The 17,296-nt window shown below is 42.9% G+C and overlaps 1 protein-coding gene across 3 annotated transcripts in view; it reads left to right on the forward strand.

The window, feature by feature from the left end:
• Window positions 1-17,296, forward strand: part of LOC128656174 (GRB10-interacting GYF protein 2) — a 556,473-nt gene that overhangs the window by 519,193 nt on the left and 19,984 nt on the right. For all 3 annotated transcript variants that reach the window (XM_053709919.1, XM_053709921.1, XM_053709920.1), the window contains exon 16: window positions 240-359. In XM_053709919.1, coding sequence (XP_053565894.1) covers window positions 240-359 — 120 coding nt within the window. The remainder of the gene's footprint in view (window positions 1-239; window positions 360-17,296) is intronic.

The raw sequence follows: 17,296 nt of genomic DNA on the forward strand, positions 1-17,296 counted from the left end.
TGACTGGGGGTTGTGGGTATGGGAGTGATACTTAGCAGTTTAACTGTAGTGCTCTTTGCCTCCTCCTGCTGGCCAGGAGTGATATTCTTAACAGTAATTACTCAAGCAGTGGACTCACCATATCCAGAAAGAAAGAAATTTATCAGGTAAGCATACATTTTGTTTTTGTAGCAGTATTGTACTTTTGTCTAAGATTCTAGATGGCTAACCATTTTTTTCCTTCATATATATGTTTTCAGCTTCCAACTTCGTCCACATGGGGGCAGCAGGCCAGTTCAGGAGGGACTTCCCAGTCAGCCCTGTCCTTAGCAGAAATACAGAAGCTTGAGGAAGAGAGGGAACACCAGCAACAAGAAGAAGTATGTATTGATATACTATATTTCTGCCAGAAATAGTACCAAGGCTGCATTTATCAGGGTTTTTAAGTTTTTTTTGTTTTTTTTTAAACTGAAATTGTTAAAAGTACATAGTTTTCTGTTGGGTATATGAGAGAGTAGCAATTAAAGGGACAGTCTACTTGAAAATAGTTATTATTTAAAAAGATAAAAAAATCCCTTTCATTTTTAAGACACGATGAGTCCACGGATCATCTCAATTACTAATGGGATAATCACCTCCTGGTCAGCAGGAGGAGGCAAAGAGCACCACAGCAGAGCTATTAAATAGCTCCTCCCTTCCCTCCCACCCCAGTAATACTCTTTGCCTACGTTAGTGATAGGAAGAGGTAAAGTAAGGTGTTAGTTTAGATTCGTGCCAGAGTGTGCTGCTTTTTCCTAGGGTGTAGCGTTAGTCCATATCAATCTCTACAGTAGAGCTTTGGTGGCTTTAGAGCAATGGGAACTTGTGGGACATAATTCTCACTGCACCTCCCATATTTGTGCTGCCCTATATCCTTCAGTCTGAGGCACTCACTAACTCAGCATTTTTTTTTTTCATTCTCAGGCCAATGTGAGGGAGAGGACCTCTCAAGCTTGGGAGCTGCCTTGCTGCCAGGCAGTGTTAAGGTAAGTGCTACCTTTCTGGGGCATAAGGAGTCTTAGTATATTTATTACAAAATAGCACTCAGGAGCATAAGGGGTTAATGACAGAAACCTTTTATGTTTGGGACATTTTGTGCTTTCAGGTGTGAAAGTATGTGGGCAGTGGTATATAACAAGCACTGGGGCTGGAGTTATGTTGATTTATTCACATGTTATGGAGGGCTCCGGTGGTTTCACTATGTTTTTTCCCGGAGGGAAAGTTATTAGACATTGGCTACGTCTATGATGGGCGGTACTTCCTGCATTTGCGCGCCACTCTGTAGAGCGCTGTTTTTATGAAGATACTAGTGCAACATTTGTCTGTGCAAGTTGTTGATCTTTTCTCGAGCGGCATGTAATAGTTTTCATGCGGTTCTAGTACAGATACGTTAATCCTGGTCTGGACAGTTTGCTGACATTGAGGTGTGACAGAACGGATCATCTGAAGGAGACCAGGTGTCTTGCTAGCACGCTAGGAGCACCTCAGCAGGGTGCAGAGGTTCATGTAGGGGTACAATTATCTGACGGTTTTACTTAGAGGAAAGGTCTGACACTTTGCAGTAAAATAGGAAAACCGTTTGTATTTAAAGGGACAGTAACGTTTTTTTTTTTATAGTTTTCTTTTGCTAATATTTTTCAATTTTTCTCCTCTCAGGCAGATGTTGTCCAAGAGTCTTCTGATGAGGGTCAATTTATGCCGCAGCTTTCTCCCCAAGCGTCCCAAAAATTAACACCCCCACCAGCAGTGTCCTGAGCTTCAGCTGTAGTCCCTTCTGGGATTTCATTACAGAACATAGCCTCTCTCATGTAGTCTACTATTTCTGATACAATGAAAAATAAGAGGAGAGAAGCGCGGACTCAAGTGTAGCTATAAACTTTAATCATATAACACATGAAATACTAAAAACTCACAAGATGAAGATATAAATGCGCCCAACAATACAGACTCCCAATGAAGAAAGTTCCACAAGCGTGTACACACGAATCTGTTTAGCCTCCAGCTGCTCCGCCAGAACGCCAGCAGAAAAAGCACCATTAGTGTGTAACAAATCCCATCGATCGGGACAAAACACACTGAATTTTGCAACCTCCATATGTCCCTATGAGGCAGCTGTAGATTCCTAGCATACGCGGGTTTCTATTGGTAACGTCCGAGGGCGTGATCCTCTTGCTACTGCAGAGCTGGATTGATCGCCGTCGGAAGGACCTATACAGTTTGAGTGACTGGACTTGTTACACACTAACGGTGCTTTATCTGCTGGCGTCCTGGCGGAACGCCTGGAGGCTAAACAGATTCGTGTGTACCCGCTTGTGGAACTTTCTTCATTGGGAGTCTGTATTGTTGGGCACATTTATATCTTCATCTTGTGAGTTTTTAGTATCTCATGTGTTATTATGATTAAAGTTTATAGCTACACTTGAGTCCGCGCTTCTCTCCTCTTTTATTTTTCAGTGCATTTTATTTTGGGAACATTGAAGTTACCCTGTCTTAGAGGAGCTGCAGGACTATCAATATAGGCCTTGTTTTATCATAATATTACCTTATAACTGTTCTTATTGAACGTTTTACAAGTTTGCATGGACTTCATATGCTATTTGTTTATTATTTGATTTGATTTAGTAGCACTTAATTTATTTTTTTGTGATATATGATTTATTTCTATAGTAAGAACTAACAGCGCTCTGTTGTGTATAGTTTTTTATACACTTTTTTTCTTATTTACTTTTTCTGATGCTTTGTCTGCCTTTCCAATGTTGCAAGACAATCGCAAGAGGAAGACCATTCCTGCAGTCAGCGAGGTTTCTGGTGCAGTTGTGGCTTTTTCGGAAGTCTCTAATCACCGACCTGAAGAAGAGGTTAACGCTCTAGCATCTGAAGGTGAAGTCTCAGATTCAGAGGATATTTTGCCATTGACAGACTCGGAGATGGTATCTTTTAGGTTTAAATTAGACCACCTTCGTCTTTTACTTAGAGAGGTTCTAATTACCCTAGATGATATTGACTCCACGGTGGTGGTTGTTCCTCCGAAGTCTAGTAAACTAGACAGATATTTTGAGGTTCCTTCCTTCACGGATGTCTTTCCAGTCCCTAAGATAGCCTCTGAAATCATTGCTAAGGAATGGGAGAAACCGGGCATTCCTTTCTCTCCCTCTCCTATTTTCAAGAAGATGTTTCCACTAGCCGATTCAGTTAGAGAGGCTTGGCAAACTGTTCCTAAGGTAGAAGGAGCTGTTTCCACCTTAGCCAAGAGAACTACTATTGCCATAGAGGATAGCTGTGCCTTTAAGGATCCGATGGATAAGAAGTTAGAGTGGTTACTCAAAAAGATTTATGTGCACCAGGGTCTGCAGTGGCAACCGGCGGTGTGCATAATCACCGTTACCAGTCCGGCGGCATATTGGTTTGATGCACTGTCTGAGGCCCTCAGGACAGAAACTTCTTTGGATGAGATCCAAGACAGAATTAAAGCTCTTAAGCTAGCTAATGCCTTTATTTCAGACACTTCCCTTCAAGTTATCAAATTGGGAGCTAAAATTTCCAGTTTCTCTATCCTAGCCCGCAGGGCCTTATGGTTAAAGCCTTGGTCTGCAGATGTTTCTTCTAAGTCGAAGCTCTTAGCTATTCCTTACAAGGTGAAGATCTTGTTTGGTCCGGAATTGAAGGAGATTATTTCTGATATCATGGGAGGTAAGGGTCATCTTCTCCATCAAGATAAAAGAAATGGACAAAAGGGACGACAGAGCAGTTTTCGTTCCTTTCGAAATTTCAAAGGAATCTCTTCCTCTTCTTCCTCTAAGCAGGAACAGGCTAAACCTACTTGGAGACCCAGCCAGTCTTGGAACAAGGGAAAGCAGTCCAAGAAGCCGGTCAGTGATTCCAAGACAGCATGAAGGTCATGCCCCCGATCCGGGACCGGATCTGGTAGGGGGCAGACTTTCCTTCTTCGTTCAAGCCTGGGTTCGGGACGTTCAGGGATCCCTGGGCTATAGAAATAGTGGCACAGGGATACAAACTGGAATTCAAAGTTTTTCCTCCCAGAGGCAGGTTTCTAATTTCGAGATTATCTGCAGACCAGACAAAGAGAGAGGCGTTCTTACATTGTGTAAAAGACCTCTGCGCTCTGGGATTGATTGTTCCCGTCCCAATTCAAGAACAGGGACTGGGATTTTATTCCAATCTGTTTGTGGTTCCCAAAAAAGAGGGAACTTTTAGGCCAATCCTAGACCTCAAGAGTCTAAACCAGTTTCTCAAGGTACCGTCCTTCAAAATGGAGACTATTTGTTCCATTCTTCCATTGATCCAAGAGGGTCAACAGTGGACTTAAAGGACGTGTATCTGCATGTTCCCATTCACAGGGATCATCACAAGTTCTTAAGGTTTGCCTTTTTAGACATTACCAGTTTGTTACTCTTCCTTTCGGGCTTGCCACAGCCCCAAGAATCTTCAAAAAGGTTCTGGGATCTCTGCTGGCAGTGCTTCGTTCAAAGGGCATTGCAGTGGCACCTTATCTGGACTATATTCTAGTTCAGGCGCCATCCTTTCAGCTAGCAAAATCTCACACGGACTTGGTGTTGTCCTTCCTAAGATCACACGGCTGGAAGGTGAATTTAGAAAAGAGTTCCTTAGTCCCACACACAAGAGTGACTTTTCTAGGAACCATAATAGACTCTCTGTCTATGAAGATTTATCTGACAGATGTCAGGAAATCAAAGATTATCGATACTTGTCTAGCCCTTCAGTCTTCTCCACGTCCTTCAGTGGCTCAGTGCATGGAGTTAATCGGACTGATGGTGGCGGCAATGGACATCGTCCCGTTTGCTCGCTTTCATCTCAGGGCTTTGCAGTTAGACATTCTGAAACAATGGAACGGAGATTATTCGAACTTGTCCCCTCGGCTTCTGTTGGAGCAGGAGACAAGGGATTTGCTTCATTGGTGGTTGTCTCTGGATCGTCTCTCCCAGGGTACGTGCTTTCGCAGACCATCCTGGGTGATTGTGACAACAGATGCCAGTCTTCTAGGGTGGGGAGCAGTCTGGGGTTCCCTGAAGGCTCAGGGAATATGGTCTCAGACAGTGTCCTTTTTGCCCATAAACATTCTGGAATTGAGAGCAATCTACAATGCTCTCCTGGCCTGGCCCCAGTTAGCCTCGGCACAGTTTGTCAGGCTCCAGTCGGACAACATAACATCAGTGGCCTACATCAATCATCAAGGAGGAACAAGGAGTTCCTTGGCGATGACAGAGGTTGCCAAAATAATTCAGTGGGCGGAGACCCATTCTTGTTGTCTGTCGGCAATCCACATCCCAGGGGTGGACAACTGGGAGGTGGATTTTCTAAGCAGACAGAATTTTCATCCGGGGGAGTGGGAACTCCATCTGGAAGTGTTCTCCAGTTTGATACTCAAGTGGGGTCAGCCGGAGTTAGATCTCATGGCATCCAGGCAGAATGCCAAGCTCCCGAGGTACGGGTCAAGATCCAGGGATCCTCGGGCGGAGCTAATAGATGCCCTGGCGGCTCCTTGGACCTTCAATCTAGCATACCTGTTTCCTCCGTTTGCTCTTCTTCCTCAAGTAATCGCCCAGATCAAACAGGAGAAGGCCTCAGTGATGCTCATAGCACCGGCCTGGCCTCGCAGGATTTGGTATGCAGACCTGGTGGAGATGTCGTCTCTACCTCTTTGGAGACTTCCGTTGCGCAAGGACCTTCTGATTCAGGGGCCCTTCCTTCACCCAAATCTAGATTCTCTGAAGCTGACTGCTTGGAGATTGAACGCTTGATTTTATCCAAACGAGGGTTTTCTGATTCGGTCATAGAGACCATGATTCAGGCTTGTAAGCCTGTAACTAAAAGAATTTATCATAAGATTTGGTATAAATATCTTTAGGGGTGTGAATCAAATGGCTACTCATGGAGTAGAGTTAAAGGACCAGTCAACACTGTAGCGTTGCATAATCAACAAATGCATGATAAAAAGACAATGGAATAGCACTTAGTCTGAACTTGAAATGAGTAGATTTTTGTTAAATAAATTGCAAAGTTATATCTTTTTCCACTCCCCCTGTATCATGTGACAGCCATCAGCCAATCACAAATGCATATACGTATATGCTGTGAATTCTTGCACATGCTCAGTAGGAGTTGGTGACTCAAAAAGTGTAAATATAAAAAGTGCACATTTTGTTAATGGAAATAAATTGGAAAGTTGTTTAAAATTGCATGCTGTATCTGAATCATGAAGTTTAATTTTGACTTGTGTCCCTTTAAGATTCCTAGGATTTTGTCTTTTCTCCAGGAAGGACTGGAGAAGGGTTTATCAATGAGTTCTTTGAAGGGTCAAATCTCAGCGTTGTCTATACTGTTACACAAACGTCTGGCGGATGTTCCAGATGTTAAGTCTTTTTGACAGGCTTTGGTCAGAATCAGGCCTGTGTTCAGACCAGTTACTCCTCCATGGAGTCTTAATTTAGTTCTCAATGTTCTTTAAGGAGTTCCGTTTGAGCCTATGCATTCCTTAGATATTAAGTTGTTATCTTGGAAGGTTTTATTTCTGGTGGCTATTTCTTCTGCTCTCAGAGTATCTGAACTCTCAGCATTGCAGTGTGAGTCTCCTAATCTTATTTTTCGTGCAGATAAGGTTGTTTTGCGTACAAAATTAGGATTTCTTCCTAAGGTTGTTTCTGATCAGAACATTAATCAGGAGATTGTTGTGACTTCTTTGTGTCCTAATCCTTCTTATAAGAAGGAAAGACTTTTGCACAATTTGGACATGGTCCGTGCTTTAAAGTTTTACCTACAGGCGACTAAGGACTTTCGTCAGTCTTCTTCTTTGTTTGTGGTGTTCTCGGGTAAACGTAAGGGTCAGAAAGCTACGGCTACTTCTCTTTCTTTCTTGCTTAAGAGCATTATACGTTTTGCATATGAGTCTGCTGGACAGCAGCCTCCTGAAAGGGTTACGGCTCATTCCACTAGGGCTGTTGCTTCCTCATGGGCATTCAAAAATGAAGCTTCTGTGGAACAGATTTGCAAGGCTGCAACTTAGTCCTTTCTTCACACTTTTTCAAAGTTTTACAAATTTGACACTTTTGCTTCGGCTGAGGCTGTTTTTGGGAGAAAGGTTCTTCAAGCAGTGGTGCCTTCCGTTTAGGTATCCTGTCTTGTCCCTCCCGTATCATCTGTGTACTCTAGGTTGGGTATTGAATCCCATTAGTAATTGAGATGATCCGTGGACTCATTGTGTCTTAATGAAAAGAAAATTTATGCTTACCTGATAAATTTATTTCGTTTTTTACACGAGTCCACGGCCCACCCTGTTCTTTTAGACAGGTTATGGGTTAGTGTAAACTTCAGACACCTCTGCACCTTGGCTTTTCCTTCCTAACTTCTGTCGAATGACTGGAGTGGGAGGGGAGGGAGGAGCTATTTAACAGCTCTGCTGTGGTGCTCTTTGCCGCCTCCTGCTGACCAGGAGGTGAATATCCCATTAGTAATTGAGATGATCCGTGGACTCATCGTGTCAAAAAAGAAATATATTTATCAGATTAGCATACATTTTCTTTTTTTACCAAATCCCTAGTTTTGCATAACCAACAATTATATTAATATAATAATAATTTTTACTTCTACTTACTTTACTGTTTAGCAGTATAATATTTAAAAATCACTGAGATATGGGGTGGATTGCTGTGGCTTAGAAACAGGCAAACTTAGAGGTTATAAAGTATATTAATATAACAGTGTTGGTTATGCAAAGCTGGAGAATGGGTATTAAAGGAGTTATCTATCTTTTTAAAGGGACAGTCTACACCAGAATATTTTTTTTAAAAGATAGATAATCCCTTTATTATCCATTGCCCAGTTTTGCATAACCAACACGGTTATATCAATACACTTTTTACCTCTGATTACCTTGTATCTAAGCCTCTGCAGACTGCCCCCTTATCTCAGTGCTTTTTACAAACTTGAATTTTAGCCAATTGGTACTGGTTCCTGCATAACTCCACAGGAGGGAGCGCAATGTTATATATATGACACATGAACTAGCACTGTCTGGTTGTGAAAAGCAAATTAAATGCACTGAGATAAGAGGCCACCTGCAGGGGCTTAGAAACAGACAGGTTTAGAGGTTACAAAGTATATTAATATAACATTGTTGGTTGTGCATAGCTGGGGTATGGGTAGTAACGGCGTTATCTATCTTTTTAAGCACTAAAAAAAATCAAGTAATCTGTCCCTTTTAAGCATGAACATCTTCGTTCTCTTTTAATAGAAGTTTAAGAGAAGTATTATGTTCCTTAGGGGTTCAGGATTCTAAGGTTCCTGAGAACAAATCTGCAAATTTTGATTTTTAAACCTACTGCTAACTCGCTGGAGGTTTTTACGGTTCCTGATGCTATGTCTACAATAAATTCTAGAGAGTTGCCTAAGCATGGTAACCCCTTTAATCCAACTTTAAAATTATATTTTTTTCTATGTTAGAATCATTATATGATTCTAACATAGAGCTTTGGGAAACTATCCCTAAGGTAGATGTTGTATGTTTAGCTGAAGTATAAATATCCCCAATTCCTCTTGAGGATAGTACCTCTTTTAACAACCCTATGGATAGAAAGTTAGTCTTTTCACAGAAAACCTGCCTGCTGAAAAGCCTTTCTTTTTAGGCCAGCAACTTGTATTGCTTAGTATTGCTTGTGCTGGTGTGATAGCTTATCTAAACAGTTTTCAGATGAGTCCACTGGTGAAATTGTGAGACTTTTAAGGTCAGCTAATGCTTTAATTTATGATACTGTTGTTGACATTATTAGGATTTTTAATGTCAAAAATGTCATTAGCAGTTATCACCAGGAGGGCCTTGTGGTTTTTAAGTCAAGACTTTTGGTCCCTTCCTTTTCAAGGTAAAATCGTGGTTGAGCCTTGTCTGGATGCTATTATTTCTACTGTGACTGGAGATAAAGGTGCTTTTCTCCCCAGCACAAGAAGTCAGGGCTTCTAACCGTTTTTTTCTTCCTTTCGTCAATCAAAAGGAACCAAAAGTCATCCTTTTCCACTCAAAAACAGGGCTCTTACAGATTTTCTTGAAAGCCAAATTTTAATTGGAACAGTCTAAGAAATCTGTCTCCTCTACTACGTCAGCATGAATGTACGGCCCCCGATTCAGAGCTTCTGGTAAGGCGCAGCGTATGCATTTTCAGGGGCTTGGTCTCAATCTGTTCAAGATCCATAGTTCTAAATATAGTTTTCCAGGGATACAGATTTTGTTTTAAATTGAGGCTCCCCCAGGGGGAGTTTTCTCTGTCTCATGTTCCAAAGAATTCTGTAAATGCATGAGCCTTTTTTCCGTCTCATAGATATGGAATCTATGGGAGAAATAGTCCCAGTTCCAAACTTGAAACAGGGTTGGGGGTTTTATTCCAACCTCTTGATTGTTCCCAAGGAGTAGGGGACCTACAGCCTGTTCTATATTTAAAGACTTTAAACAAGTTTCTCAGGGTTCCTACTTTCAAGATAATAACAATTCGGACTAATCTGCCTCTTGTTCAACAGGGGCATTTTATGTCCACATTCCCAGACAAGCACTTTCAATTTGTTGCTTTTCTATTTGGTCTGGCTACTTTTCCCAGAATTTTTACAAACATTCTGGGAGCTCTCTTATCAGTGTTTAAGTGGTTCCTTTACCTTTACAGACTCTATCTTTACATTTAGCAGTATATTATACAGACAGACTCTTATCGTTTCTTTAAGAGCATGGCTGGAGAATCAATTTACCAATTAGTTTTCTTTCTCCTCTATCAAGGGTTACTGTCCTAGGTGTCATAATAGATTCAGTCTCCTTGAGACTAAACGGGTCACAGGATGCTGAAGTTACTCTCAGCTTGTTCAAATCTTTAGTCAGTTTCTTTTCCCTCTGTAGCTCTTTGCATGGAGGTGTTAGGTCTTATAATAGCAGCATCAGATGCTATTCTTTTTGCTCGGTTTAATATGAGACCTCTCCAGCTTTATATGCTAAGTCACTGGTGCAGAATTATTCTCTTCTATCTCAGGAAATACTTCTGGATTTCAGAGCAAGGCAATCCCTTTCCTGGTGGATACGTCATCAGTCCATTGTTCTAGGATCATCCTTTGTTCAAATTGGACTGTGATCACAACAGATGCAAGTCTTTCGGGTTGGGGTGCAGTCTGGGGGTCCCAGAGAGCACGGGGAGTTTATTTTCCTCAGAAGACGAGGTGGCCAATAAATGTTCTGGAACTTCATTCAATTTTCAGGGCCCTTTCCTGGCGATGATGATTTTGTTCTGGACTTTGACTTGGTCAGAGAACAATCTTGGTACAATCTCTGCAGTGCATATTCCAGGGGTGAGCAATTAGGAACTAGATTTTCTCAGTCGCAATCTCTTCATCCATGGGAGTGGTCTCTTCACCTGAAAGATTTCAGTCAGATTGTGGATCTATAGGGTCTTTCGTGAAATAGATCTGGTGACTTCTCGATTAAACAACAAGCTTCCCAGATACTTTGAGGTCCAGTGATCCTCAGGCAGATTTTGTGGATGCTTTAGTAGCTCTTTGGTTGTTTCATCTATCTTACATTTTTCCTCCTTTTGTTATATTGCCAAGAGTGATAGGATAAAACAGGAAGTCCCCACAGTAATTCTGATTGCTCCAGCGTGGCCTTGAAGAACTTAGTTTGCAGATCTGGTACAGATGTCCAGTTGTCTTCCGTGGCCTCTTCCTATACGCCACAATCTTCTGTCTCAAGGACTGCTTTTTATCAGGATCTTATATATCTAAGCTTGATGCCTTGGAGATTGAACGATTAGTTCTTATACAGAGGTCTTTCTGATTCTGTCATTGAGACTGATTCAGGCCTGTAAATCTTTGACATAGAAGATTTATCACAAGGTTAGGCCTTTATTTCTTGGTGTGAGGAGCATGATTTTAGCTGGCACTACTTCAATTTCTTCAGGATGGTTTGGATAAAGGTTTATCTGTCAGCTCTTAAAGGGTCAGATTTAGCCATTTTCCGTTTTTTTTTTTTTTTCACTAGAATATTGCTAATCTTCCTGATATTCAGAGTTTTGTTCAGACTTCTTTGGCAAGAGGACACAAGCACTCAAGGTGTTAATTCCTCTTTGCATCTTAACTAATAAAGAACAAACTTCCAATTTGTAGCCCTGCCTTTCGGCCTAGCCAAAGCCCCCCAAATCTTTACAAAGGTTCTAGGGGCTTTTTTGGCTGGAGGTATTCTCATTGATAACCCTCAGGTGGGGGGTTCCAGAGTTGGACTTGATGACGTCTCGTCTAAACACCAAGCTTCCTAGATACGGATCCATATCAAAGGATCCGCAAGCAGTTCTGGTAGACGCTCTAGCAGTCCCATGGGATCCGTTTCCACCGTTTGCCCTCCTTCCTCGGGTGATAGCCCATATCAAACAGGAGCAGGCTTCGGTGATTCTAATTGCTCAGATTCTCTGAAGCTGACTGCATGGAGATTGAACGCCCAGTTTTGTTTTTTAGACAAGGTTTTTCTGAAAAGGTTGACACCTTGAGCCAGGCTCGTAAGCCGGTTACTCGCAAAATTTACCATAAGGTTTGGCACACATACATTTCCTGGTGTGAATCTCTGGGTTTTCCTTGGCGTAAAGTAAAGTTCCCCGTATTTTGTCTTTTCTCCAGGAGGGTCTGAAGAAAGGTTTGTCAGTATTTCTGCCTTTTCTGTTCTGTTACATTAACGTTTGCCCGACTTACCTGATGTTTAGTCTTTTGTTCAGGCCTGTGTTCAAACCGGTCGCTGAGCCTTAACCTTGTTCTTCGGGTTCTGGAGCAGGTGCCGTTTGAGCCTATGCATTCTGTTGATATTAAGCTATTTTCTTGGAAGGTTTTATTTTTGTTAGCTATTTCTTCTGCTCGTAGAGTCTCAGAGCTTTCAACTCTACAGTGTGATCCCCCTTATCTTATTTTCTATGCAGATAAGGCAGTCCTTCATACGAAATTGGGATTTCTTCCTAAGGTGGTTTCAGACCACAATATCAATAAGGAGATTGCCATTCCTTTGTTCTGTCCTAATCCTCCTCCTTTTCAAGAACGTCTGTTACACAATTTGTTGGTAGTTCGTGCTCTAAAATTCTATATCCAGGCTACTAAGGATTTTTGGCAATCTTCTGCCTTTATTGTAGTGTTTGCTGGCAAGTGTAAGGGTCAGAATGCCACGTCTACTACTTTCCTTTTGGTTGTGTAATGTCATTCGTTTGGCTTATGAGACAGCTGGACAACATTCTCCTGAGAGGATTAGGGCTCATTCAACTAGGGCTGTTTCTTCTTCCTGGGCATTTAAAAACTAGGCTTCTGTGGAGCAAATTTGCAAGGGGGCCACTTTTTCCTCGTTGAATACTTTTCTCTAAATTTAACAAATTCGATGTTTTTGCTTCAGCTGAGGCTTCCTTTGGGAGGAAGGTTCTTCAAGCGGTGGTGCCCTCAGTTAAGTCGGACAGATAGCTCAGCATGCTAAGGCACTGTGGCTGAGCGCTGTAGTAACCCAAGGGTTGCAGGTTCGATCCCCGACGAGGTCCACTCAGCCATTCATCCTTCCAAGGTCGATAAAATGAGTAGCGCCTTGAGACCCTAACGGGTGATTAGCCGCGCTTTACAAGTACCCAATACATACATACAAGGTCCGCCTGTATTTTATCTACCTCCCTTTCCATTCTGTGTCCTCTAGCTTGGGTATTGGCTCCCACTAGTAATTGGAATGGATTCATGGACTCTCTATGCCATTTGGCAAGAAAACACAATTTGCTTACCTGATAAATTCTTTTCTTTTACAAGATATGACGAGTCCTCGGATTTCATCCTTACTTATGGGATTACGCCTCCTGGTCAGCAGGAGGCGGCAAAGAGCACCACAACAGAGCTGTATATATAGCTCCTCCCTTCCCTCCCACTCCAGTCATTCTCTTTGCCTGTGTTAGTGATAGGAAGAGGTAAAGTGAGGTGTTAGTTTAGATTCTTCAATCAAGAAGTTTTTTATTTTAAAATGGTGCCAGTGAGTACTATTTTTCTCGGTGTGAAATCGTCAGTCAATAACTTACCAAGAGGAGTGGAGACATCTTATTTTCTACCCTGATGTTGATGATCTTAGCAAACATTATCTAAGATCCTGCTGGTTCCCACAGAGCAGTTGAAGGTAGTGTAAAGAAACATCTTCAGTGTGGAGAACCGTGTCATGCTACAAGCAGCATTGAGGTATGTTCAGTCATTTGTTTCTGGGGAGACTAGATACATCAGAACAGGCTGACATTATTCCCTAAACTGGGGAGGGGTAATCAGTATGCACTATATAAATGGTGTACCTGGAATTCCCTTTTCTTTTAATTACTTATCAATGTGTTTGTGCAGTGATGTTTTTCACTTATGCTTATACTGTGTGGGCTGACGCTGGGAGATGCGGTTTGCTTCTTAAGGGCTGTCATTATATCATAACTGGCTTGGCAGTGTGTGTATAAGAGGGGCACATGGCATTTTTAATAGTTAAGTATGGGAAACCGACATGTTTTTTCTTCTTCCCATGCGGGTCTCAGTACAGCTCGAGTTACGCCCACGGTGGGCGGGGCCTAATTTCGAGCACTCAGCCGCGCAGTTATCATCCGTATCGGCAGCAAGGTACTGGGCTCCGGTGTGGCCTAAGTCAGTTTGTACACATAGGGGTACAGAGAGACTTGGGAGCGCTGCTCACGGAGGATCAGTGTGGTCTGGGGGCAGGTAGGCGCCGCAGTAGGGCTGTGGCGAGGTGCAGGTGCCTGGAGTGTGATAAAGATTTGTATATAGAATAACATAACAAACGGAGCAGTATTGTTAAGTTAATTTGGGCACATAAGGGCACTGTTTATTGCTGCAAACGTTGTTATACTGCTAGCAGAAAAATTGTTGCGCTTTTATTATTTAAAGGCGCAGTAGACATTTTATTTCAAAATTTTTGACTATATGATTTGACTTCAGAGTTAAATATATCAAGTAAAGAACGACTATTATTGCTATTGCTAGTCTGTTGAACATGTCTAAACTCCAGGAAAGTACCTGTTCTATGTGTTTAGATGCCAATGTGGAACCCCCTCTTACTTTTAGTCCCTCATGTACTGAAAGGGCCTTACAATGTAAAGAACAGATTTTCTTTAATGCAAGTATGTCTAAGGATGCTTCTCAGACTGATGAGAATCAGGGTATGCCGCTACTTTCTCCCCAAGCGTCACAACCTTTAACGCCCACCCAAGTAAGGCTGTGTTCTTCAACTTTACATTTGCAGTTATGTCATCTACCCTTAAAAAAGGTTTTATCTAAGTTGCCAGTGTTGCAGGGCAAACGCAGCAGGACAGAAACCACTCTGAATCCTGCGACTTCTGATACTTTGATGGCTATTTCCGAGGTACCCTCACAGGGATCTGAATTGGGGGTCAGGGAACTTCTGTCTGAGGGGGAACTTTCCGACTCGGGAAGTGTGTTACCTCAGACGGATTCGGATGTCATGTCCTTCAGATTTAAGCTTGAACACCTCCGCCTGTTACTTTGGGAGGTTTTAGCGACTCTGGACGACTGTGACTCTATTGTGGTACCACCAGAGAAATTGTGTAAGATGGACAAATACTTAGAGGTGCCTACTTACTCTGATGTTTTTCCGGTTCCTAAGAGAATCTTGGAAATTATTACGCGGGAATGGGAAAGACCGGGTATCCCGTTCTCACCTTCTCCTAATTTTAAGAAAATGTATCCCATAGCTGACACTGTCCGGGACTCTTGGCAAACAGTCCCTAAGGTGGAGGGAGCTATATCTACCCCGGCTAAGCGTACAACTATTCCTATTAAGGACAGTTGTGCTTTCAAAGACCCTATGGATAAAAAGTTGGAGGGTCTTCTGAAAAAGTTATTTATTCATCAGGGTTTTCTTTTACCACCGACGGCCTGCATTGTACCAGTTACAACTGAGGCGGCCTTCTGGTTTGACGCCTTAGAAGAGTCTCTTAAGACTGAGACTCCTTTAGAGGAAATTTTAGATAGAATTAAGGCTCTTAAGCTGGCTAATTCTTTTATTACGGATGCCGCCTTTCAGATTGCCAAATTGGCGGCTAAGAGTGCTGGATTTGCCATTTTAGCGCGTAGAGGGTTATGGTTAAAATCTTGGTCTGCTGATGTGTCATCTAAGTCGGGCCTGACTTGAAAGAAATCATTTCTGACATTACGGGAGGTAAGGGTCATCTCCTACCTCAGGGTAAAGCAGCTAAATTGAGGGGTAAACAGAATAATTTTCGATCCTTTCGGAATTTCAAAGGGGTCCCCTCTCCTCCTTCCGCTAAACAGGAAGGGAATTTTGCTCAAGCCAAGTCTGTCTGGAGACCAAACAGGTTTGGAACAAGGGTAAACAACCCAAGAAGCCCGCTGCTGCTCCCAAGACAGCATGAAGGGGTGGCCCCCGATCCGGGACCGGATCTAGTAGGGGGCAGACTTACTTTCTTTATCCAGGCTTGGAAAAGAGACGTTCAGGACCTCTGGACACTGGAGAGAGATCGTGTCCCAAGGGTATCAACTGGAATTCAAAAATTCTCTCCCAAGGGGGAGGTTTCTTCTTTCACAATTGTCTGTAGACCAGCTAAAAAGTGTAAAAGACCTCTCTACTATGGGAGTAATTCGTCCCGTTCCAATACTGGAACAGGGGCAGGGGTTTTACTCAAATCTTTTCGTGGTCCCCAAAAAAGAGGGCACGTTTTGACCTATTTTAGATCTAAAAGTCTAAACAAGTTTCTCAGAGTCCCATCCTTCAAGATGGAGACTATTCAAACAATTCTACCATTGATCCAGGAGGGTCAATATATGACTACCGTGGACTTGAAGGATGCATATCTTCATATTCCTATCCACAAGGATCATCATCAGTTCCTAAGGTTTGTCTTCCTGGACAGACATTTTCAGTTCGTGGCTCTTCCCTTCGGGTTTGCCACAGCACCCAGGATCTTCACAAAGGTTCTAGGGTCCCTTCTGGCGGTTCTCAGGCCGCGGGGCATTGCAGTGGACGATATTCTGATCCAGGTGTCGTCTTACCATCTGACAAAATCTCATAAAGACATGGTTCTGTCCTTTCTGAGGACTCACGGGTGGAAGGTGAATCTAGAAAAGAGTTCACTAATTCCACAGACAAGGGTTCCCTTCTTGGGAACTCTAATAGATTCTATATCCATGAAAATTTTCTTGACAGAGGTCAGAAAGTTAAAGATTCTGAATACATGCCGAGCCCTTCAGTCCAATCCTCGACCATCAGTGGCTCAGTGCATGGAGGTGATTGGATTTATGGTGGTGGCAATGGACATCATTCCGTTTACTCGCTTTCATCTCAGACCACTACAACTGTGCATGCTCGGGCAGTGGAATGGAGATTGTGACAACGGACGCCAGTCTACTAGGCTGGGGTGCGGTCTGGAATTCCCTGAAGGCTCAGGGGGTGTGGACTCGGTCGGAGTCTCTACTTCCAATCAATATTCTGGAATTGAGAGCAATATTCAATGCGCTTCAGCCTTGGCCTCAGTTGGCTTCGGCCAAATTCATCCGATTTCAGTCGGACAACATCACGACTGTGGCTTGCATCAGTCAGGGAGGAACGAGGTGTTCCTTAACGATGACAGAAGTATCCAAGATAATTCGATGGGCGGAAGCTCACTCTTGTTATCTGTCAGCAATCTACATTCCTGGAGTGGACAACTGGGAAGTGGACTTTTTAAGCAGACAGACGTTTCATCCGGGGGAATTGGATCTGATGGCGTCTCGTCAGAATGCCAAGCTCCCAAGATACGGATCCAGGTCAAGGGATCCTCAGGCCGAACTGATAGATGCCTTGGCCGTTCAACCTAGCTTATGTGTTTCCAAAGTTTGCTCTCCTTCCCCGGTTGATTGCACGGATCAAACAGGAGAGGGCTTCGGTAATTCTAATCGCGCCTGCGTGGCCTCACAGGACTTGGTATGCCGATCTGGTGGACATGTCCTCTCTGCCACCGTGGAAGCTTTCATTGAGGCAGGACCTTCTCATTCAGGGACCCTTCCATCATCCAAATCTAGTTTCTCTGCAGCTGACTGCTTGGAGATTGAACGCTTGATTTTATGTAAGGGGGGGTTCTCTGATTCGGTCATTGATACTTTGATTCAGGCACGTAAGCCTGGCACTAGAAAGTTCTACCATAAGATATGGCGTAAATATCTTTATTGGTGCAAATCCAAGGGCTACTCATGGAGTAGAGTTAGGATTCCC

This window comes from Bombina bombina, chromosome 4 (assembly GCF_027579735.1).
Source record: "Bombina bombina isolate aBomBom1 chromosome 4, aBomBom1.pri, whole genome shotgun sequence".
In the NCBI taxonomy this organism is placed as follows: domain Eukaryota; kingdom Metazoa; phylum Chordata; class Amphibia; order Anura; family Bombinatoridae; genus Bombina; species Bombina bombina.